This window comes from Kwoniella dendrophila, chromosome 8, assembly GCF_036810415.1.
Source record: "Kwoniella dendrophila CBS 6074 chromosome 8, complete sequence".
In the NCBI taxonomy this organism is placed as follows: Eukaryota; Fungi; Basidiomycota; class Tremellomycetes; order Tremellales; family Cryptococcaceae; genus Kwoniella; species Kwoniella dendrophila.
Genome location: NC_089483.1, coordinates 217,636 through 242,221, shown reverse-complemented (window position 1 = coordinate 242,221; position 24,586 = coordinate 217,636). Strand labels below are relative to the sequence as shown.

Here is a 24,586-nt window from a genome sequence, read left to right as displayed (position 1 = left end):
TGTATTGTATCAATGATCATCGGTGTTGGTTATTTGATCGGTAAGAACAGAGTTTAAAATATATCAGTTTACATCTATATGATAGAATTTTCATAACAAATTGCTGCACAAGACATTTGTGCTTTCCAATAGAATCGCTAAAGTATAGATATTCGCTTGATAATCTGCATGACTGTCTATGGTATATTCCGTCAATCATCTAATTGTCCATAATTAGACAATTCAGGTGATACAAATCTATGTGTAATTGGTTTTTAAGTGATTAAAGCGATGAAACGAATGAAGTTATATGTTACAGATATCTATAGCCCGAAATGATAATATAGGTAGAAGGATAAGTAAAAACAGAGCTACTGAGGCGTATAGCCACGTAGTCAAAGAACGAAGGGATTAGTACAGTAAAGATATCTACCATCTTGAAGAATAACCTCCATCACCACCACCACCGCCAAAGTTGTTGGCGCCGGATCTAAATCCACCACCACCACCTCCTCCAAATCTTCCACCTCTTCCTCTGCCACCACCTCGTCCACGTCCACCACCACCACCTCCGTACATGGCCATTTGTTCGAGTTCAGGGGAACTAAAGAGGAAACATAACGATCAGCAAAAATCTTCGACGGCTATTTGAGGTAAACAATATACTCACACTTCACTCTTGGACTCTCTTAAGATTTGAACAAGTTCACGAGCTTGTTTAGAGTTGTCAGTAGTGAAGTAGGTGTATGAAACACCTTTTCGACCAGCTCGACCGGTACGACCGATTCGGTGAATGTAATCTTCACAGTTATTGGGGAAATCACTGTAGGAACAAACATTAGCGACTTATGTATGAGAAGTGTGAACGGAAATACTTACTAATTGATGACGTAACCAATATCCTTGACATCTTTATATCAAGATGCAATTCAAGGATGGTCAATATAGTATATCAAACGAGTGATAAATACGAGATAAAGATGAAATAAGGCACAGACATAAGTATTTTTCCTTTCGAATAATTTGGGAGTGGCTTGACGACTTGACTTGATGAAACACGTATTATGGCGCCTGTCAATCACTGGCATTTGAGGCAAAGCTAGAGAACGCGTGATGAGTAATGCTTTGAACGACATGGCTAATCTCCTGCAAAAGCGGGAAATACTGCGATGTAGACCGATCAATGTTGATAGCAACTCGCGTTGGCGCCTGCGAGGTCCTTTTGAGGGGTGCTAGCGATGAGAAACAGTTAGTCCTCTACGACAGAATTGCCGATTACTCTCAACATCCCACCTAAGGAACGGAGGTGTAATCAACGCTTCAGAGAACAAACGGTAACGGCGCATATCACCCCTGCTGTATAGAACCACTGGAGCGCACAACTCTTGTATAGCTTTGCTGACAGTGTTGCTGATAAGGCGCCGGTGCTTTGTAGTCAAGATCGTCCTGCGAGAAAGTGTAAAAGAGTTAGGTTTGATAAACATACCGAGACCACGAGAAGCAACATCAGTAGCAAGCATGATAGGACTTCGACCAGCTTTAAATTCGGCAAGTACCCAATCTCTTTCGGCTTGTTGTCTAAGGAGGAATGTCAGCGAAGGGAAACGTCAGGGTAGTCTAAATGCTTACTTGTCACCGTGAATGGCTAAAGCAGGCCAGCCATCCATTCTAAGGAATTTAGTAAGATCATCGGCAACTCTCTTGGTAGCGATAAAGATGATGACTTTGGCGTTTTCTTTTGAGATTTGTTCGAGGTGACCAAGTAATTTTTGTCGTTTGTCGTAATCGGTACAGATTTCGACGTGTTGTTGAACGTTGTGGTTGGCAGTAAGTTCCATTGAACCAATGTTGACTTGGATGAAGTCGTGTAAGAAATCCATAGCAAGTCTTTGTACTTCTTTAGGCCATGTGGCGGAGAAAAGAAGAGTCTGTCTATCAGGTCTGATTTGACTGACAATCTTTCTGATTTGAGGTTCGAAACCCATATCAAGCATTCGATCGGCTTCATCCATGACAAGGTAAGTGACTCGCTTGAGGTTGGTTTTACCTGATTCGAGCATATCGATTAATCGACCAGGAGTGGCAACACAAATTTCTACACCTCGTTGTAAATCTCTAATTTGAGGACCTTTTGGTGCACCACCGTAGATAGCAGTATTTCTAATTCTGGAAGATTTACCAAATTTGGTGCATTCAGTCTGGATTTGAACAGCAAGTTCTCGAGTAGGAGCGAGAATAAGACAGATAGGACCGTCACCAGGAGCAAGGAGAGGTTGAGCGTTGATATGAACCATAGCTGGAAGAGCGAAAGAGATGGTTTTACCGGAACCAGTTTCAGCGACAGCGACAAGATCTCTACCGGAAAGAGCCATAGGCCAGGCTTGACATTGAATAGATGATGGAGCGGTGAAACCCATAGTTCTGATTTCTGAGAGAATGTAATCTGGGAAACCAGCTTCTTCGAAAGTGGTGATTGGTCGAGGAACGTTTTGACCTTGAATTTTCATGGTTTTGTCGGCTCGGAATTGAGTGATTTCAGCATCAGTTCGGGCGGTTACTCGAGGGTCTTGAACATAGAAGCTAACAAACATTGTCAGAACCATAATAAACATGATACGAAAGAAATGAGTCGCTTACTTCTTCTCGAATTTGGTGAGAGTTTGATGGTTCCAGTCAATGTTGTGTAAACCACCACCGAGGTTGCCCATTCTATCGCCACCACCACCTGTTCAGAAGAGAAAGATTGTCAGCGTATCCCGAAATCGACGATACAAAGTCATCGTCTGAACGTGCCTCCATAAGAGCCATAACCAGAACCATTGGAGTAATTACCATAGGATCCGCCGCCTGTGAAGAACGGGAAAATACCGGTTACCAATAGGTGTTTAGACCGTAGGTTTTAGGTTGAATGAAGATTAATGCTTACCATAACCACCAGCACCACCGCCGTATCCACCGCCTCCTCCTCCGTATCCACCACCACCACCTCCGTATCCTCCACCACTACTGCCACCGTATCCACCACCGTATGATCCGCCGCCGTAAGACTATGAAGACAAGATAATGTTAGCTCTTACCGTGGGTGGTGGCGAGGTAAACGGTAGACATACCATATTGATTAGTTTAATTAGTGTAAAAGAGGGTAGGTAAGTGAAAGAGTAGAACGTAGCCTGCGAATAAGCTGGGCTTTTTTTTTGATGAGTAAAGAGTGCAGGAAAAAAAGAAGAAGAAGAATCAATAAATGATTGATATAGATGAGGAAGGAAAAGGACTGAATGGGTTGAGCGATAGTTGCAGTGAAAACAAAAAAAAAAGATACAAAACAAAAACACACAGATTAAAAAAACTTTATCACGGCTTCGGTCAGCTCCACCATAAACCGATAATTCAGCTATTTCCGCCACGTGGCGTGGTGAAAGTCAATGTGGCGATATCACTGTACAGACACGTTTTACTTCGGATGATAACAAGAGGGCTCGAAGTGAGACATAAATAACGAAATATTAAGGGGCGTTGATTTGCCGAACCCACATGGTCAGATCTGATCTAAGCGTACATATACTGTAGTTGTCACCCGCTTAAAAATGGTAAACATACAAAATAAGATGTTCAACTGCACGTAATCCCTCTTCTCATTTCTGCTTCATTTCAGCTCATCGTATGTTTAGAACGCTCAAAGTATAGCAGGGTATGCATTTGCTGGTGAGAGAACCTTTTGACCTCACAAAGACCAACTTGAAACAGAGGATGCTAGGGTAGCGCACATAAAAGGATAAAGGATGACTACGATTATGTGTATAAAACTTACAACTGTGCATTTGTTTGTGGTCCTGCAGACCCTGAAAATGCAATCGATGACGGCAATTGCCAAAAATAACAACTAGCTATTAGTATTTAGTAGACGAAAACAGCAAAAGTTGATAATCTCATAAGCTACCAAGTGGCTGCGCAGACAAGCAGTCAATTCGCATACCAACAAAATTCTCATTTCCTAAAGATCTCACCTTGTCAAGCCTTGAACAATCATATACAAGTTAAAGCACAACTACTGTGGCTACTGCATATCGCTCAGAAGAGAAAAAAACCGAAGAACGATAAAATCTAACTTGATTGTTTATCGAAAATTAATTTGAACACCCGAAAGTACAATCCTATAATCAACGGTAACTGAAAAGCGTAGTCGGATAATCGCAGATCAAAATATTTGACAACAACAAAGGATCGCAAAGGGAGTTAATCGATAATACAATATCACAAGGCTGTCTATCACTTGAAGAAGACATATGATCATCAAAAAATCAAACATAGCTTCAGAATAGTCCTAGTCGTTCATGGTCTCTTCCCATCGTCCACCAAGAATAACGATTTTTCCCACCTCCTCTTCTTCTCCTTCAAGTTCGACTTCCTCAGGAATCATCATGTCATTATCAAGCTGGGTAGACAACTTAAGATCTCAGGGGTATTCAATGTTACCTATGAGCTCTACACCTACTACGCCTGATTTAACGAAAACATATACATCTGCTTCTACCAAAAAGAGATTATTTCAAATTACAGCTGTAGTATTAGGCTTAGTGGTTATAGTTGGATATTCTACAAAGTCAAGTAATTCATCTGGCAGAGGTGGTAATTATTATTATGAACAGTATATGAATAAAAGTTCGACAATATCGAATGTAGATGAGAATAATGATAATTGGGGTAAAACAATTGAAATGGGTTGGATACCGCCTAATGTAGGTTTAGCAGATTTAGGTGAGGTAGCAGAGAGTAGATATAGATTAGGTTTTGAAGCTGGAGAAGAAGGTACAATAGAGTGAGTTGTTTAGATGTCTCAACGAAGGCATTACCTTTATTAAGCTAGATCCGAACAATGACAAACGCCAGCTTTTCAATCATAAAGCCCAATTTGATTCAGTCCGTGCTAATCATTTTGTTTGTTTCGCATAAAATGATCCATAGATACTTTCAACGATTACATGATTTCGCATTATCATTACCACTAGCATTACATTCACCTTTGTTAACCTCATTATTTTATCATGCACCGCCCAATCAACCAAAGTTAGTACCTGCTCATCCAACAATATCGAATGAAAATATACAACCTAAACCAAATTCAATGATAAGTTATAAATATATACATCAAACTGATAAGGAGTACGATCCATCAAATGAGTTACAAAAACAATGGGAAAGAATAAACAAACCTGATGGATGGTCAATACATTTTTTAGATGATCAGCAAGCTCATGATTGGATGTTAAAATGGTTTAGGAGATCCGACGTTGAATTCGCTTGGGATTATATGCATAGAGGAGTTCTCAAAGCAGATTTCCTAAGATATCTTTTACCTCTAGTCATGGGTGGTGTTTATTCTGATGTTGATGTGAGTTGGAATTTCCCTGCTGTATCTGTAAAAGCTCTCCTGAGGCAAATGAATCGGACATTATCCTATGATAAAGCGGGAACGGTCTGCGGAGCGATGAGGCGGGTTTATGGACAAATTCATCAATTCCACTAACATCCTATCACCTGCTTGTCACTTTGCGGGATGTCCAATTTTTTGGGGTAGTCACCAACAACACTACATAGCATATGGAGATAGATAGTCTCAAACGTGCTTCTATTCCGATTCGTTATATTCTCTTGATTCACAACACATATCAATTCTCATGCTGACTTGAAAGTTTTCTACTTCGCAACTTTTTAGACGCAACCATTAAGACCTATAGAACAATGGGGACAACATTCAGTTGAATATTTAGATATAAGTTCAACCGATGGTCACGAATGGAAATCAAAATTATCTACACATCCAGCTGTAATAGTTGGAATTGATGTTGATGTACATTCATATCAAGGATGGGAAAATGGTTGGCCAAGATCATTAGGTATTTGTCAATGGACATTATCTTCCGCACCATCACATCCAATCTTTTTAGATGCTGTAAGAAGAGTTGTTAATTCAACTAGAGTAGTTGAATCTTGGGAAAATTGGAGAAAAATAGAAATTCAAAGATTAATTCAAATCGGTCAAAATGATCAAGCTGAAGAATTAAGAAATCAACATAGAGATCATGCTATGAATGTTATGGAATGGACTGGTCCAGGTTTATTCTCAGATAGTGTTATGGCGTAAGTTTCCTTAATTATCCTCTTTTCCTCATTCAAATAGCTTTCAAAATCGTATCTAACCCTTACTTGTCTTCCGGATTTTGTGATTTTATATAGCTTCTTATTGGCAAGATATAATGTGACATGGCATAGATTAAGGGGTTTAGATCATCCTTTACGAATAGGAGATGTTTTGATCTTACCTATAACTGGATTCAGTCCCGGTGGTGAACCAGATTTCGGTGCGGAAGGTCCTGATAGTATACAAGCAAATTTACTGCATAACTGTAAGTGGAATATACAACCTAACTCGCCATCTTCAGCGTATTCATCCTACAACTCTGATTGTCCTCATCGTGAGAATCCGAGAAATTCGATGGCTGACATCGGGACATCATAGTCCGAGGCAGTTGGAAGCCTGACGGAGCAAGGAAATAGGTCCATGTTCTAGCGGGAACCGTCAGACAATATTTCCAGAGCGCTGTGTTTCACGGAAAACGCCATATACGATGTCAAGTTCTTTTGGGCCGTCATTCATCGCAACCCCCAATTCCTCATTGCCTTGAAAGCTTTAACTCGACAAAAGCGTAAAATCTAGCACCAGTGCGATTGGGCAAGACATCAGCAATACAATGGACCCGTAGCTCACCGGCGAATCCGACATTCCTTATTCACCTTTTCCCCTCAAAATCACAATATAGCATTATAGTGGATAATTGTATCTTCTCCATCGAACGACTCAGCATCCCAGAAACCGCATTAAATGGATGACAATTGTTGTTGTAACTATCGTTTCTTAGGATTCCAAAGTGGACGCAAATATGTTATACGAGTAAAATAATATATTCACTATACTTTCATAATAGGCAATCATCCATGTCTTCTCATAGAATGAACAAATATGTAGTCGTGTCATATCTGCAAGCATCGAGTCCTTATTATCGGTGACTCACCTGACGGTGTCCTACAACCCTCAAGTGACTATCACTCAATGCCGCTTCCACTCTTTTTGATTTTACGAATATGTTGTAACTTCCATAAATTGCTTCAGCGTATGAACCAATTATCAATTTATCCCGGATAGGCTATGTATCGTGATGTTCGGCACATATATTCTATTAGTTCTTGGATCTCAATCAAAACAAATACAAACATATATCACACACGAATCCTAACTCGGTTACATGTACACTATTACAAAATCACGTTCCTGTTCTGCAATCAATGATTCCAAAGCAATAACATGCTGATCATGATGCCGTAACAGTTGAACGTATGCAGCGTATATCCATCGGATCTTCGCCTCACAAAGATAAGGTTTAACGTTTTCACAATCACATTCTTTTGTTTGTTTATCTCAGCTTGGTAAGATCAATCCGAAGGGATACATATGATCATGTGGCTTTTTAGGAGTTAACATAGAATCAAGACATTTGATTATACTTATACCTTACTGGAAGGGTATATAAATTCGGTCAATCCGATCAATATAAGTTACCATTAATTGAAGGAGATCTTCCGAGACGCACGCTTACATACTACTACAGTATATCACCTTGGAATCCTCATGTAGAGCTTATTATCCACATTGAAATTCTCACATCGACATGCATTTACGTTGATCAGCTAAGTTTATCTGAAAGAATCAACAGGGTATCTCGTCATGACTAGATTTAGCAGAACACAGGATAATTGATTGATACCTGCATCAACACGGTAAGTACTGTTATTTACTAATATATATCGTTAAAAGTGTTTTCCCGAAGATGTGCATGAGCCATCATTGGTAGATCTCCTTGATCTTGGCCAATTCCCATTACAGTATTACAAGACGGTTTAAAACATTTTTGCGATCTACAATTCGGAGTTCAACGAAAAAGAAGATTCTATAATACGCAAAAACCGATCTTGTGAATAACAATAACAGACTAATTGCTGATGAACCTAAAGGTACAAACCACAGTGGAGATAAGCAGAAAGTCGGATCAATCTGGATACGAGAAAAATACCAAAGATCTTATTTACGCAATTATGGAAACCACAACTTACTATGCGCCTCCAATCCCACCACCACCACCAGCACCTCCAGGATTGTCCATCCCAAGAGGACGAAAAGACTTGTTTATATCGTACCTTACTTATCAATCCCGACGAAAATAGGCTCTATCAACTGATTCGTTTGTTGTTGACTATACGGGAATACATCTTACTCTGAAAAGGTATATATAAATACGAGGTTTCGTCGGAGCCTATCCCGCTTGTTCTTCTTCTGTTCAACATTCCTAAACTTATCCCTTTCGAAACCTACTCCATACTGACCCCTCCATCTTTCCAACTTGTTTATCTTTCTCTTTAGATAAACTCTCACATTCTTTTTTCACGTATTTTATATTATCTTCAATCCTACACGAGCACCTCATATCATCTCTCATTTCTATTTGAATCGATTATACACAATGTTCACTTTCAAATCTTCAGCCTTTCCGATCTTAGCTGTTTTATCTTTGACAACTGCTTTAGTCAACGCATCTACTTATCTTGGATGCACAGATACAGCATTCATAGGTAGTTCTAATCCTCCTGCTCTTACACCAAGTACACTTGATCAATGTGATGTGAGTAGTATTTTTTTATTTTTCGTTTCTTTTTCTTCAATGGGCAATCTCGTATTCCACCTGTCTCCCCCGAGAAAAGTATATAACGCTGACTGAAAGCTACTGTTCTTTGTGAAATTGATAATTTAGTCCTATTGTAAAGTAAATTATCCTCAACCTTATTATTATTACCGAGCTTCAGGTTCAGGTCTTTGTTTCTGTTCAGACGTTTCTCCTGCAGCTGGTGATTATGATGCTGGTTCAAGTCAACAAGGTGGTTGCGCTTCAAGTGACGATTATCTTGTAAGTGTGATATTCTGAATAAAAGTAAGGATTGAGCCTAAACTGATATGGAATCTGGATCTTAGGCATACTCGACTAAAACATCTTTCCAATTTCAAGGATGTTACGCTAATATGGTGACTGATAAGTGGGTTAGGTTTGATTTACAACATATCGACTGAGCTAATTTACCAATATGTCCTCATCATTAGAGCTCCTTCAGATCAAGCAGATCTAGCAACCTGTTTCAGTTTATGTGCAAATGAAGGATCAGTTATGATTTATCCAAATCAAAATAATGATGCTTTTGGTTGTAGATGTAATATGGCAACAACAATTCAAGGTGGATCAGGAAATGAAAGAACATGCGGACCAAATGTTTGGTTCACTTTCACACATTCTGCAGGTGCTACTGCCAGTGGATTAGCTAAAAGAAATTTAAAAGAAAAGTTATTATCATTGAGAAGAGAACAAAGTAAATTACTTTGCCCTTCAGGTTTAAATCCTTGTTCAGTACAAGGTACAAATACTTATGAAGTGGGTTATTGTCTCTTTTTCCTTTCATATCCTCTTCTTCACTTGTCTGTTTACGACCAGGATGAGGTCTCATGTTCATGGTTTGTGGAAAAAATGAAGACCCATGCTAATATATATATAATGACAATCAGTGTATCGATACGACAACAGAGCTTGAGTCTTGTGGTGGATGTATGTCAGGTCAATTCCATTCCTCCCAAAATGCCACTATTGGGGTTGAGTAAGTCCACTCATTCAAGCTTGATAGATATGTTTGACGGATTATGCAGCTAATAAGTTTTTTTTTTACCTCGTAGTTGTTCTTCTTTACCCGGAGTAGCTAAAGGTGCTGTGACATGTACCAATTCTCAATGTCAAGCTTTTGCTTGTAAAGAAGGTTATCAATTGGAATCTGGGTTATGTACTAAGATCGCTTAATCTTCATGATTCATATTTCGCATCATTCGTTTTCTCTCCCCTGTTGCCTTTCCCCCATGATATTTACTCCTTAACGGACACTTTACGGTATAATCTATCCCGGAACTTTATGCATCTTTCAAGAATCCCCAATAATCGAGTCCCATTTGGCTGTCTTTCTGGCATTGTTCTAGGTCTCAGAGTTCTAGAGAATTAAACCGGAAGTGTAACATAATCATCCTGACGAACTGCAAGCTCAAAGCTCTTCCATATCAGAGTTTGCATCAAATATTCTTACAGATATTGAATTACACTGTCAATAGTGAAATCGAAAACCGGATTGATCTCAGGGCACAAACGATCGGATCAACCTTGAAACTCTATTTCTGAGCATCCCGGAAAACCCTGTTCTAGCCGTGATTGTCTCTTCAGTCCTGATCAGTTGTACTCGAGTAGCGCTACGCACATGTATGAGATCGGGGGACTTGACGTTCACGGTAAGAACGATTTTGCACAGCTCTGGTTTGATCATGTACAGGTCAATGTATGTATTGATAGGCAGCAAATGAGGTAACTTTGAGCGGAAGTACAGATAGGGTTATCGGAAAAAAGAACAAGCAAAGTAATCAACAAAACGTAAGAATTTTAGGTTTCTAGCTCGATACTACAGGTTAGCACTTGCTTGGTATCGATTTGACGCGCTTGCAACGTTTCGTTTATGAACAGCAATTTAATCATCCTGCATCGTATTCACCCTTTAAGTCCATTCGATAGACACTACTATCACCATCGTAGTCTTTCAGTAGTAATCACTTGCCCTTGATCATCCTCCTTTGACAGCTCGGAGACGATAATTGACGAATAAATCAACACCTAGATTTCTAGCGAATACCAAACCCGAACGGAGAAAATACAGAAGGGATCCAAGTCATCATCATCTATAATCACGGATCGTCATAGGGGATCAAAGGATTTAGCTTTGTTCAATTTTCTATCGCGTTCACCTTATTTGTCATATATCAAATTATCAACACACATTGACGCGTGAAGAAAGCGATCACTTCTCAACAAGCCAGTCAAGACTAAAATACTGTACTGCAGCTGTTGAATCCATCTTGTAAACAAATTCAATTGTATCTGTTACAAGTAACACCCTGCCCTGAAAAGACGTTTCAAAGACACGCGCGATCCTGGCTTAGAAGTTGTATCGATAGAATAGGAATCAAGGTATATCTTATCGTTTGTCTTGCTTTTCTATTGGATTTGAATATTGGTTCAATCACGTTCTGTTCACTTTGATAAAACGCCCACGAATCAAACACCTCAAACATCTATTGTATCCTATTACAGTGTACCTAGAGGGTCATCAGGGATCCAGTCGCTTCATTTTGAATAGAGCTTAGAGAGCTTAGAGAGGTCTTACCGTTACATGAAGACGAAACCTGAATACTTGTTACTTGCTTGACAACGAAATCAAGATACAATTAGAAAGTGTATAATTCCAGATCATCACCGTATTTTCGCGATTTACTTGATACTACTTCTTGTCACTTGTCACTTAAAGATTATCTCGACAATAGCTCAATTATCGAGATACATTTCATATCAATAAGCAAAAATCGTTCACAACAAGATGCCAGATACAATCCTTCAGGCCGATTCACCTCTTCCACTTTCAGCTGGTTTTGAAGAAGGCAAAACACCGGTAGAAAAGAAAGGTTTGATGCTACCTCCCCCTATACCTAGTAAAGAAGCTAAGAGCGATAACAATGGTGTACCTGGACCGCCGTGAGTAGACAAGCCCTAATTGAAATTCGACATACCGCAACATAGTATACCCAGATCAGCTGTTCGAAGCACAGTCGCATTTATGCTAAACTTATATCGAATTCCCCCATAGCCCTCGAATGACACGACTTCCATCATTGAAACAACTTTCCGATCATTTACACTATACACCGTCATCAAGTTCTACAGCACAATTTGCTAATAATGTGTTATCTACACCTGGACAATCACCTTCCTCATCTTCTATACCAGCTACACCACCTTCATTAAGAATAGCTACTGGATCAGCATTACCACAAGGTACACCAGGAAGCGTAGCTCAATCACCTTTAATTGCACCTTCACCTTCAAGTAGATTAAGATTACCTGCAAGTGCAATGATGAGATCATTATCTTCTGGTTCCAATGGAAATGGACCAACAATCGGTACACCATTAGAAACTTTACATTCACCAAATTGGATGAGTAGAACAATGTCTTCAGGTAATACAAGTGGTTCACCTTTGGATCTTTTCGGTAATCCAACATCAACAGGATCAGAGGTTTTGAAGGATTCTCCTATTTCAGCTACTATACCAAATTCTATAACTGGTACACCTCAGTCTACTACCACTCCCAATGGCAGTGTTCTACCAGGAAGAGAAAGTGCTCCACCAATGTCAAGATCATCAAGTACAAATTCATACATTCAAGGTTATTCAAATGTACCTTCCTTAGATCAAATTAGAAGAAGGATATCAATCTCCCAAATGAAAAACCCTTCTTTAGCTACGATATCTAATGATTCACCAGCTTTACCTCTAAATAGTGAAGTTACAGCTACTATAGCAACTACAACTACAAGCAGTTATACCGCACCACCAGCAGAAAAATCACCTTCAACCACGATAACTACAAGTGAAACACCTACAACCGCTAAAGACGCTACTTCCACCAAAACTGAGAAACAGGTAGAAAGTCCACCTCATAGTGCTTCTCTGACTGCTTCTTCTTCTTCTTCAGCTGAAAATGAATTAATAAATGGCAAGAAGAAAAAGGAACACCCCCTAAGATTTGCCTGGTATGTCACCAATATCACTATTCATGTTATTATCTTGCTACATCTAAACTGACTGAATATCTTATTGCAGGACTTTATTCTTCGATTCTAAGACATACAAACCTGATCCAACTTCATTACCCAAGAAAGAAGGTGAAAAGGCTTTAACAGATTATGAGATGACTTTGTTGACTGTCGGTAAATTCGATACCGTACGTAATTTAATCCATCTACTTATCAAGCTTCAGCAGATAAGGTCGAATGCTTACATAACGTTTGCGGTTCCATTGACAGGTCGAAGGATTTGCAAGACATTTGAATAATATCAGATTGCCTAGTCTGTTGAATAAAAACTCTAATTATCACATGTTCAAAAATGGTATTAGACCTGTAAGTTTATCCTGAATTTCGATCACTTAGGATCCCTGCTGAGGAGCCGATGTTGGCTTTCAATGGTATAATTTAGATGTGGGAAGATCCATCAAACGCAAATGGAGGTAAATGGGTAATATTATTCCGAAATTCACCCTCGACATTAGATGTAGCATGGGCAAATTTAACAATGGCATTAGTTGGTGAGATTCTAGATGATGAAGATGAAGTTTGTGGTATAGTATCTTCAAATAGACCAAAAATTGATAGAATTCAAATTTGGACAAGATCAAGAGATGATCATGATAAATTAAATAAATTAGGTAGAAAGATATTAGAAATTATGAATCTTGATGGTAGAGATAGAGAATCTATGAGTATGGAATATCAGGTGAGTTTCAAGTAGACTGCGATATTTTGTTTCATAAAGATATTAACTAAAATACTAATTGATTTTTGATGATGAAATAGTACAGTGCAACTAATTCACATCCACCTTCAGGATTGTTCCTTCATATACCATTCCCTGCAGCACCAACAAGGTCAACATCATCATTATCATCTACAACAACTACACCAAACAGATTGTCCGTATCAGGACAACAACAAAATCCAGTTGGATTAGGTATATCATCTTCGTCAACACTATCACCTAGATTAGGTAATGGATCATTATTGAAATCACCCACAAATAATTCATTTGGAATTGGAACGGGAAAGTTGGAACCACCTACATTATCAACATCATTGTCACAAAGAAGATTAAGTGGTGGTGCGATGGCAGGCGCAAATGCTTTTGCTGGACCTATGGGTGGTATGGGTATGGGCAGAATTGGTTCTTCAGGTGGAAGTAATGGAGGTACACCAGGTGGTCTAGGTTCAAATTTAAGTAGATCTTCAAGTCCAAGTATAAATATTAGTCCTAGTCCCAGTCCTACACCAAGAGCTTTGAAGGGTTAGGGTGTACGATTGGACCTCGGCTTAAAGGCGACTCTTGACTATATCATCTGTTCAGTTCACACTATATTATCGATATTATCAAATTGTAACAGAAAGCTTAAAGCTTGGAAGGGTTTTGTGCAAGGGTGCTCGACAATTAACAAAAAACAAATCATTATCATATTTTGCATTTTCTTCTTCCTGTCTTCTTTCTTCTTCTCCTGCCACGTGCACTGCTGTACATTGATAGTTCTGGAAACGACTGTATACTTTTTGAAATATCTGATAAATACCAATCATCATGCATATATACCTCATTCAATTTAGACGATGTCTGCCGTATTTTGTGATTGCTGCGAAACAGGCCTTTTTTCCCGATACAAGAGATCCAACTATATACAACTAAATAAGGGTATTGAAGCACTAGAGCTACAGAGGTGATGCATTCGAACATAATCTAATGTTCCGTATGGACATTGTAAGGAAAAATTACAACAGATATACTAGCTAATAACACAAAACTCCCCTCTCTGGATTTTCGTTACAACAGAATTCCTAATAATGAAGGATTGACTGATTAATCTAATTTCAATTTCCCCTTTTATCAGCAGTCATCAAACAACCTTCAACGACATTTAATAAATGTTTATTTTCTAATGCAGCTTGAACTCTTTCTTTATCATTTAATTGTTTATTTACTGCATGTTCAGATTGATGTGTTCCTGATTTAATCCTAATATCAACTTTGTATCTTGTAGGTAATGCTCTTAATAATCTAACTCTTAATGATAATCCTGAACAAAAATACAGAAATCAGTTGTTTAAACCATTGAAATTGATCAGATAAAACAATATTAGAGGACTGGGGCGGGGCGGAATCGTGATATTTGGAATAGCGATATTGTTATCATGATTGTACAATGTGACTTACCTATTAAGGTCGACATTGAACAGTGTGGTATAGTAGGTGTTAAATAAACTAAAACTCTATTTCCAGCTACATGTATATCATCTGGATTAACTACTCTCAAAGCTTCTAATGATACTGGATGTTCTGGATCTGTTATTGATCGTAGAAGGTCTATCATTTACCAATCAAAAGTTAAAGTCAGTATACGAGCTTTTTGAGCAAGTAGTAAATATAACTATAGTGTAGTCCATCGTATATGTTGCATAGCGTAGCTAAACCGTAAAACAGTGTAGCTTGTGAGTGAAAGAATAGTAAGACAACTCACCATAAACTTCTTCAGCATCTATATCTTCCATATCTTGTTCCCCGCCTGATCCTAATCCTGATTGATTACTTTCGTATCCATAATCATCATCTGATAAAGCTTCTTCAGACCATAAACTTGCTTTACCTTTTTGAACTCTTTTAGTTGAAGTAGATATTGCAGGTGCAAAAATAGTTGGATTATCGTTATCTAATTGTCTTGACATTTTGATTCTTGTTCCCTTGTGTTTTAAGCCGTGTCTGTTTTGTTTCTAACAAAAGATGCGCATAAGATTACTTTGAATATTCAATCATGAAATGGTTAATCTTCCTAATCACGTAGGAAAGTATCATTACATGAACATTTTGCGCTTGACTTTGGTGAGATTCGAACAATGTTACTCTCGTGGCACTAAAGTGAATTCGCCACTTTACGTTACTCCGTTCTATCCCGATTTCATATGCATACTCTGTATCGTATAATTCCGAATCCCACATAAGCTAAAGGTAGGTAATTCCCACCATAGCTGATTTCATTTCCACCAACCATTTGTGATCAAACGCAAATATCGAATCAATCAAAATAACCTCTTAAATCTTTATACATCATCGTTTAATCGTTTGCAGTACATCAAACAATAGTAATAACAAAACAATCTAATCAGAATGTCTGAAGAAAAGTAAGTAGGACAACAGCGTACAATGCATAATAGAGGAAATGAGCTGATTTGATGTAATTTTTCTGGCATGTAGCTCTTACGTTGTAGGTATTCAATCATTTCTCTCTATCAAAACCGATTTGTGGTGGAAATATCTGAAATATTAGAGCTATGGTAAAGAACATTTAGTGTTATCTTAAATACAAGAGCGGGAAATTATATTAGGACGAAGAAACTAAGGATGGATCATATAGCATAACAATAGAGAGGAAATGCTGATGATTTTTGGTTTATCAATTGATATCTATTCTGATCGAAAATAGTTACAAACCGCTGGTTTCGAGTGAGTTTAATTATCTAAGGCGTATAAGCAGATTGAATTTTACGAAATTCTGGACATTGATCATTTAGCTAATCCGAATAATAAATAAATAGTGCTCGATTCCCTAACCAAAACCAAACCAAACACTGGTATGTCCTCTAGATTAAAGATTGGTCAAGGATGAAATGTAGCATGGAGTGTGGATTTAGACTGACCTCAATTCCTCTTGATATTTGGATTAATTCAATTTCGCAGTTGGGTAAGTGACATGTGTTATTCATTCTTTCATTCATTCATCAAACCCAGGATAAATTTCTTGGTTAAGAATTTTAACTGATCAAATCGATGGTTTCAAATAGCAAAACTTTGTAGATTACCACAAATGTGTTAATGCCAAAGGAGAAGATTTCGCTCCTTGTCAACAATTCAAAAAAGCTTACCGAGCACTTTGTCCTAGTGCGTTATTTCTTTGTTCTTCCTTAATTATCTCTTTGTTTTTGGTATCGCAAGGAATTTTACTGATATATACATGTATACGATTCTTATAAAAATTCAACTATTGTATCAATCTATCTATCTTACCTCGAATATTATCACTCCTAAATAAATCATCTTTTTGACCACGTATAAACAACAACAATCACACTTAAATCTCCTTATCACCGACATACGTCGTAATAAATTCCACTACGCAACTCGATTCGCTAATACGATATATGTCAATTCCCGCATATTCAGACGAATGGTCCGGTAAATGGGATGAACAAATTGAAGCCGGTACTTTCCCAGCTTCTCTTAAACCTTAGATAAATCAAAGAATGTTTACATGAAGATAGTCTACTTAGATTAGATATACTGTTGTGATGCATAACATATCAAGGGAATCAATCAATCAAATGAAAAAGGAAACAGATTAAATGAGCATCATCTATGATAGGATGACTACTTCGGTGGCATTGCATGGCGCCGATGCAATTGCAAATGAACTTCTGTTAACTCATTGACAGAATTTTACGAGAATCAAGCTATAAGCGAAACATGTATTCGACAAAATGGCTAATTGTATACCTTGTTTTAATCTGAATTGGTCTATCACCGCCTTTTGAACTTTTGCAGTTTGTGCATTGACACATAAATTGTTATATATATATACACTACTTTGACTGTAGCATACCGACATCGAAGCGTAGAAACGGGTAAAATCCTGTCATTTCAGGGTATATAAACTAATCATACAATTAATTGTTCTGAAGACTATCCTGCTTGGGGGAAACACTTTATTGATTTTCATATATACTACGCCTGCGTAGATTGATCTTCTATACTATTATCATCATTGCCTGCAGCACCACTACCACCATCTTCTTCAACGAAAATTTCATTATATTTCTCTAAAATAGTCTCAATTGCCTATTATGAATGAAACAACAAGAAATCTCGTCAACTCTGAATACTTTTTCGATATGATGATAATATTATAATAAAAGGAAAACTTACTTTACATTGATAACTCATATGTTCTAAATTCAAACCACCTTCTTCAGGTGGAGCACCTAATAAAGTTGGACCGAAAACAATCGATAAATTTGATACTGACATTTGATTTATTGATTCTTTTCTTCTTACTCTGTTCATATCATTCATGTAGTCAGTTTTACAATAACATTTGCTTCACAAATACAACAAAACTTACCTATCTAAATGACCCATAAAGAATTTCAATGTAGCATAATTTGGATCAGGTAATTCATTCACTTGTTCATGTAATCTGATATGACGTAAACGATCGTTATCATATCCTAGAAAAAGAATTACAATGGTTAATAACAAGTAGTCTCATCTTCATTTGAAAGAGGAGAAAGAACCAAAAAAAAAAAGCAAACTCACTTGCAGCTTCTATAAACGAATGATATAAACCATAAGTTAAAAGTGGTTCAGGTAATTCCCTAAACCATAATTTCAATACACCTGAAACTACATTAATATCCGCTGACCATTCATCAGATAATACGTCTATGTTATCTATATCTGTATATAGTTGAATAAATAGATCAGCCATAATGGTCATATTTCGAACTTGTATGACATGATAGGATAGGATAGGATAAAAAATGTAAAATTACCTCTATCAAGTGCATTTTTTAATGCTTGTACTCTTGACGTTGTACCTGATAATCTGTAAATCCCCATTGATTCCAAACCTAGTTAATTGATGTAAGTGAAATCAGCATACTAAATCTTGCATAGTCTATAATGGGTTAGTTGAAAGTTAAATCAACTTACCATAAGCTTCAATAGCTTGAGCACATTTTTCAACTACTTTAGGAACTTCAACCGAATCTCTAATTAATTGTTCACCTAAATCAACCCCAAATGTCGAACCTGTTGAAGCTGGTATACCAGGTGGTATATATCCTTCCGATGACCCATTATCATAATTACTTTGATTTTGTGATTGTTGCTGTTGTTGCTGTTGCAAGGGATAAGAAGAATTGTTTTGTATAGGGATCGATGATTGATTATGGTGTATCGTACCATTGGTAGAAGACGATAAAGCTGTTGAATTTGATCCAATCGAAATTTGTGATACATGTGAAGGTCCACCTTGAGACGATTGTGATGAAGATTGTTGTTGTTGCGATAAAGGTACTGAATCAACTGACTTGGGTATGTGTGATGGAAGTGGGGGCAACTAATACAAAAACTGTCAGCTATCTGCCTGGTTCTTCACAGGTCGAACACAACTTACAAAACCTTCTTCATATGGTCCATCCCGCCTTGGTCCTCTCGGTGTACCTCTGGCAACAGCATAATTCTGCATATAAGATTTGAAATCCGTTCGATTGTCTATACTTTCATATATTGTTTTAAGACCTGGTCCTGTCGAGTGTAATGAATATGAGCTAATATCGGATACGGTGTTGACGTGCTAGCTTACCTTCATCAGCTGCACTCATAGGATTGAGCGTAGTTCCATCGGCAACTAAAGTTGATTCATACAAGAAAGCATATCTAGTTAGATGATATTGAGTTCCAAGATCCAATTCATCTGCACATTCTTTGAGTAGCTATTTATTTATGGATAATGATCAGCTAACTCAATAATAACGAAAGGAAGTTGAGCTTAAAATTGGCTTACTCTTAATATTTTAGGTAGTTGAAAATTGAAATATTCTTGTCTTAGCGCTTGACTTTCCAAAACTGCTTTTCTGAAAGTTTCACTTGATTGAGCCATTCTTGATCTAACATCATCTTCTTGTTTTTGAATTGATCCTACACCTTTACCTTTAAATAACAAACCACCAGTTTTCATTGCTTTACCTAATGCTCTTTTACCACCTCCTCCTCCACTACTACCATGATGAGAGTTTGATGATTGATTTAAAGGATTATTTGGATTATTTGAAGAAGAAGAAGAAGATGAAGGATTTGATGATGAATTTCTCATACCTGCATCTTTAAATGATTCACCTTCTTTTGCAACTAATAATCTTTCTAATTCTTCTGCTGTTGCATCAAATCTATTTTTAGCTTTATCCATTACAGTTTCACTTTCTTGTAATATCCCTTGATACCGTGCTCCATTGTCTTTATGCTATTCAGAAAAATACAACATAATTACATCAGCACTTCTCGGAGAGAGAGAGAGAGAGAAACACAGATGATAATATTGTTCATATTCAGAAGAAAAAGGTATTTACTATTTTTCTCATTTTTTCCCCTTCTCTTGCTAAACTCAATAATTCATCACTCATTTCATTTAACCTCTGTGAAAACCTTATTCTATTGTGTGCCAATTGTTCTTGTAATTTCAACCCACTTTGGTAAGAAGATACGAAAGTACTGAATATCAGGAATAACAATAAGCTGAATTTCCAGGACTTGATTTTAAAGCCAATTGTCTAGCTTACCCAGCTTTACAATCCGCTCTTGAATATACATCTCCTGTCGTACGACATAATTCAGTTACTGATCTAGCGTATTTTTCTTCTATTTCAGCTCTTGATCTAAAAAATACTGCTACTTGCTGGGAAAAAACAAAGTCATGATATATTCAAGCTACTTATCACGGAAATATAATGAGATTTTAAGTATAGCTTACTTTACAAGATGCAATACTTTGTTTTATCCTATCTGCTAGTAGAGGTAATGCACACTATTGTCGAATAAGTTAGCTGAGTTAGTTTGATTCATTCAAAATGAATATTTCATGTAGATGAGAGTCACTTAAGAATGAGAGAGGATAACTCACATCAATCTCACATAAACCTCTTAATATACCTTCATCAAAACCAACAGAAACTACATCTTCCTGTTGTTGTTGTTGTTGTTGACCTATCGAAGCATTTTTAACACTACTTAAACTACCCATTCCACCACCTAAACCAGATGATATTCTTCTATCATCATTACTTAAACTTGGCCTTGATCCATTATTCATCGAATCAGTACCTCCATAATGTGATGAAGAAGTTGCATTATTCGATGAGGATGCATGAGGTAATCCTGGTTTAGTTGGTGAATTTGGTTGTTGTTGTTGAGGTGCATCTTGTGCTACAATATAAATCAGACATCCTGTCAGTAAGTCCCGTGAAATGGGGACAACAAGCTGCTAAGACTTGAAAAGATCCTATCAAGTACATGATCTCACAAACTTACAATATTGTCTTGAACGATACGAATACTGATCATCATCAATTACACCTGGACGTTTAACGTCAACATATCCATCAGGATATTGTTCCATGATGTGTGATGTTCACTTTGAATTTATCTTTATTGCTCTACTGTTGATTTATATGGAATGGATGTGTATATACAAATGTAAACAAAATTTGTTTTCTTGTTATTGTTGGTTGTAATTGAAAATGGCGTATCGTCTTTGGTGTTTTCTGAATAGTAGATGGACCTCTATCTAACTATCAAAAGCTGAATCGCTTTTTTTCCCTAATTAACAAAAGCGTTCGGTGTGCACACGATCTACTTGTTACTGTATATCAATGGTTGTTTGGGCAAATTGTTTGTTAAAGCATTATGCTTATAAATAAGAGTATAAATAGCATCATGATGCAGCCGCTCAACTTACAACTTTACACCTAAAACGCGTGGTACGGAAATAATCACAGGCGTGTGGCTAATAAAGTTAAGGTATATAATACATGGGGAAGATGTTCTTCGTAAGTTCTCGATAGAGTATCTTCGTAACAGAAGGGAGATACAGGTATGAACATGCAAAGCATAGCATCAAGCATAACTCATTGTAATTATACAAGTGGAAACAACCCATAATCGCTGAATAGGCGTAAGAAAAAGCGAATAATACTACAAGTCAGATCGTGTATAAACGGGATATAGCAAAGAAGCTGCTAAATACAGAAAGCCACAAGATCATGAGAGCGAAGCTAGCGATAATACAAGTCCGAAGCGAAGGCAATGCTCCAAAAGCTCAGTCCACCATATATAGCCATTTAAGTAGATAATGGCCTAACCAATAAAGGCATTTGTAATCCAGCTTTCTCTTCACCTATAACCCTAGGTCTCATGACGACTCTGTATGGTATGAATAGAATGAACAAGAATTAGCATCTTTTGTCTTGATACTGATAGAGATTGTTAGTAATTGTTGATTTTGATGTAAGACTTACGAAGCTTTCTTTTCAATTTTAGGTTTACTTGGTAATTCTTCAAATTCCAAACTTCTGATCAAAACAAATAGTATCACTTTAATCTCAGCTAAAGCAAATCTATAACCAATACAATTTCTTGTACCACCTAGGAAAGTTAACAAGTTTCCCCATACACCCGGTACAGAATTTCTGTTCGAGTTTGTGTCTGTAGACTTCAAGAATCTATCTGGATTGAATTGTTCTGCATCTTCACCCCATATTTCAACTGATGTGTTAACGTTGAGAATAGCTAATAAAATACATAGAATTAGTTTTTGCAATGGCGTATTCCCTTAGACTCAAAAATCTTGATGTTTTACGAAAAGGCGAAGTGGAATACTCACGGATCATCATTGCAGCTCCTTTAGGTAGATTAACGCTCTCAATCATTTTTCCATCTCTACCTTTTACAGGTGTGCCTAACGGTATAACACAAGCTTCTGCTGCTTCTCTCATTGTTGCAGGTGCAGGTGCACTCAATCTCAAGACTTCTCGAATAACAGCATCCATATATGGCAATGAATTCAATGTATCTCTGTTATTTGCATGTTAGCGGTACCAAAAGCGTCTCTGATAATTATGTACTTACAAATTGGGTCGCTCATCTGGAACGCTCATGGCTTCTTCTCTTAATCTCTTCTGAGCTTCAGGATTTTGAGCGAGCGAATATAAAATCCACGTTAAGGCGGTTGAAGATGTTTCATTTCCGGCTAACATCTGTTATGGAAGCACTTTGTACATCAATTTGAATTCCTTACTTCTTGAGTGGATCAGAAAGGCCGCTTACGAAAGTAGTGATTTGAGCTAGTACCTCTTCGTCAGACAATCTTTGATCTGGTCGTAAGTCAGTAGCCATATTTGCCTTAACTGTAAATGTATTCACCAGATCAGTCAACTTGGCGAAGGATTAGGCACAAAATATGGAGGATTGAACCCACTAAGATGGGACAAAAGGTCAGTACCAATGTCTTCCTTCTTCTCTAAACCATTTGCATGAGCCGCAAGGATGGCTTTCTTCTTCTCATCTACCAATTTCTATCGGACGGATTTAATCCACTGTCAGTTCGGACGATCTGGAAAGCTTTTAGAGAGTATGACTCACTTGACCAATCTCCTTTGTTTTCCTTGTACTCTCTCTTACGGTTTTCATACGTTGAGTGGGCTAAAATGAAACTCGTAGTATCAGTATACTGAATTTTGCAGTAGACATGGCTTTCACAATGACTGATTGGGAAGTGCTCATGATCAACGGCACGTTTGAATAACTATACTCACGATAAGCTGGAAGATAGGAAACAAAGCTTGTAGAATAGCGAATGGGGTGATTTCAAGTGAAGAACCAAACATCTTTCTGTAGGCTTCAGCTAATTCATTATTTGGATCTTGTAAAGCATTAAAATCATAATTAAACCCAGCTAAACCAATAATATCTAAAGTTGTTTTACCTAACCAAGTCATTACATCAATTTTTTTCGTTCCTTTTATTTGATCAATTTCAATTGGTGGAGTTGGTGAAGCTCCTTTTTGAAAAGAATCTTCATCTTCAATTATTGATAAGAATTTTTCTTTCAATTCATATGATTTATCAAAAAAAATAGGAATCATTTGTTTTATAGCTAAAGGACTAAAACTTGGATTTAATAATTTTCTTTGTCTTTTATGATCTAAACCTTCAGCAACTAAAACTCCATTACCTAACATATCTGCCATACCTTTTCTTGTTTGTTCAGGTTTTGGAAATTTTTCTGAATTTCCTAATATATATGATAAAGCTACAGGATCTGCTGTATAAAATCTAGGTATACCCATTATAACATGGTATCTAAATGTTAATCCATATTCTTTCATCCAATTTCTGTGTGGCACTTGTGGTTCATTCTTTAAAAATGTAGGTACATTTCCAAATAATAAACTAACTGATTTTGGTCCTATAAAGTAAAGCAAGAGATGTTTTAAGTGTTATTCAACAAAGTTTACAATATTTGATGGATCATTCATGTAAAGTTGGTAGATCCGTTGGGTATAATAGCATAAACTGATGATTATCTGACTTACCTCGCAAATTCTTAAATGTTAGAGTATACTCTCGATACGGATATAGATATAAATAAGCTACAAATAGCACGGCCAAGATCGCTTCTACGGTATAAATAGCATATCCAATTTTAGGTGAAGATTGAGCCCATGATGGAAGTAGAGGTAGTCCTGCAATGAATTCCTTGATGTCCATTTTCAGATCAGGTTTATACACAAAATATTCGGTTGACGAATTAAGTAGGTGTGAGATTTCCCAAGATCAGATCGAATGTCTCGAATCTAGCGAGATAGCAGTTTTTGAAGCAGATCCCAATCTGATAGCAAGTGTATATAGGCGAAGGAAGCTTCGTAGGTGTTCCAAATCGTCAACGATATATATGAAGTTCCAGCAAGGCAGATCAATAACAAAAACCCCAAGAATGCATGTGAAAGAGTATACCCCATCGAATGCGATGCTCTCTTCTTTGTATACAGTACTCGTACATGATCATCATAGTTATACTCATCCGGGCATTGTCATCCTGTACGATAACCGAAGTCCGAGCGATCAAAGGTACTTCGGTTATTGACCAGTTCAATCATATCTCATCAATTCCAGAGACGAAAACAATGACGTGGAAGACAAAGCCTGGAACAACTACGTGGG

General features: G+C 37.3%; 7 protein-coding genes across 7 annotated transcripts; 3 read left to right on the top strand and 4 right to left on the bottom strand.

Moving 5' to 3' along the window:
- Window positions 1-408: 408 nt before the first annotated feature.
- L201_005957 (ATP-dependent RNA helicase DBP2-A) lies at window positions 409-3,092 on the bottom strand (the record flags this gene model as incomplete). The annotated part of the gene is made up of 9 exons (XM_066221683.1): window positions 409-583; window positions 650-802; window positions 859-889; window positions 1,466-1,557; window positions 1,609-2,559; window positions 2,617-2,704; window positions 2,773-2,826; window positions 2,906-3,026; window positions 3,090-3,092. 9 exons carry the CDS (start codon window positions 3,090-3,092, stop codon window positions 409-411), a joined length of 1,668 nt encoding a protein of 555 aa, XP_066077780.1.
- Window positions 3,093-4,397: 1,305 nt separating this feature from the next.
- L201_005956 (uncharacterized protein) lies at window positions 4,398-6,534 on the top strand (the record flags this gene model as incomplete). Its single annotated transcript, XM_066221682.1, has 5 exons — window positions 4,398-4,795; window positions 4,942-5,368; window positions 5,693-6,117; window positions 6,214-6,383; window positions 6,497-6,534. The coding sequence occupies 5 exons, from the start codon at window positions 4,398-4,400 to the stop codon at window positions 6,532-6,534; spliced, it is 1,458 nt and encodes a 485-aa protein (XP_066077779.1).
- Window positions 6,535-8,552: 2,018 nt separating this feature from the next.
- L201_005955 (uncharacterized protein) lies at window positions 8,553-9,926 on the top strand (the record flags this gene model as incomplete). Its single annotated transcript, XM_066221681.1, has 6 exons — window positions 8,553-8,711; window positions 8,841-8,993; window positions 9,059-9,120; window positions 9,185-9,509; window positions 9,641-9,729; window positions 9,806-9,926. The coding sequence occupies 6 exons, from the start codon at window positions 8,553-8,555 to the stop codon at window positions 9,924-9,926; spliced, it is 909 nt and encodes a 302-aa protein (XP_066077778.1).
- A 1,612-nt stretch (window positions 9,927-11,538) lies between these two features.
- Window positions 11,539-14,064, top strand: L201_005954 (uncharacterized protein; the record flags this gene model as incomplete). Its single annotated transcript, XM_066221680.1, has 6 exons — window positions 11,539-11,693; window positions 11,806-12,753; window positions 12,824-12,944; window positions 13,027-13,122; window positions 13,199-13,495; window positions 13,576-14,064. The coding sequence occupies 6 exons, from the start codon at window positions 11,539-11,541 to the stop codon at window positions 14,062-14,064; spliced, it is 2,106 nt and encodes a 701-aa protein (XP_066077777.1).
- Window positions 14,065-14,631: 567 nt separating this feature from the next.
- On the bottom strand, window positions 14,632-15,483 carry L201_005953 (uncharacterized protein; the record flags this gene model as incomplete). The annotated part of the gene is made up of 3 exons (XM_066221679.1): window positions 14,632-14,837; window positions 14,975-15,124; window positions 15,279-15,483. The coding sequence occupies 3 exons, from the start codon at window positions 15,481-15,483 to the stop codon at window positions 14,632-14,634; spliced, it is 561 nt and encodes a 186-aa protein (XP_066077776.1).
- Window positions 15,484-17,533: 2,050 nt separating this feature from the next.
- On the bottom strand, window positions 17,534-20,984 carry L201_005952 (uncharacterized protein; the record flags this gene model as incomplete). The annotated part of the gene is made up of 14 exons (XM_066221678.1): window positions 17,534-17,647; window positions 17,735-17,864; window positions 17,931-18,036; window positions 18,125-18,265; window positions 18,361-18,438; window positions 18,521-18,929; window positions 18,987-19,117; window positions 19,176-19,305; window positions 19,377-19,832; window positions 19,939-20,080; window positions 20,149-20,264; window positions 20,340-20,393; window positions 20,490-20,791; window positions 20,897-20,984. The coding sequence occupies 14 exons, from the start codon at window positions 20,982-20,984 to the stop codon at window positions 17,534-17,536; spliced, it is 2,397 nt and encodes a 798-aa protein (XP_066077775.1).
- Window positions 20,985-21,705: 721 nt separating this feature from the next.
- L201_005951 (uncharacterized protein) lies at window positions 21,706-24,133 on the bottom strand (the record flags this gene model as incomplete). Its single annotated transcript, XM_066221677.1, has 9 exons — window positions 21,706-21,787; window positions 21,883-22,153; window positions 22,248-22,438; window positions 22,493-22,620; window positions 22,691-22,770; window positions 22,842-22,938; window positions 23,006-23,065; window positions 23,179-23,831; window positions 23,959-24,133. 9 exons carry the CDS (start codon window positions 24,131-24,133, stop codon window positions 21,706-21,708), a joined length of 1,737 nt encoding a protein of 578 aa, XP_066077774.1.
- Between the last annotated feature and the right edge of the window lie 453 nt (window positions 24,134-24,586).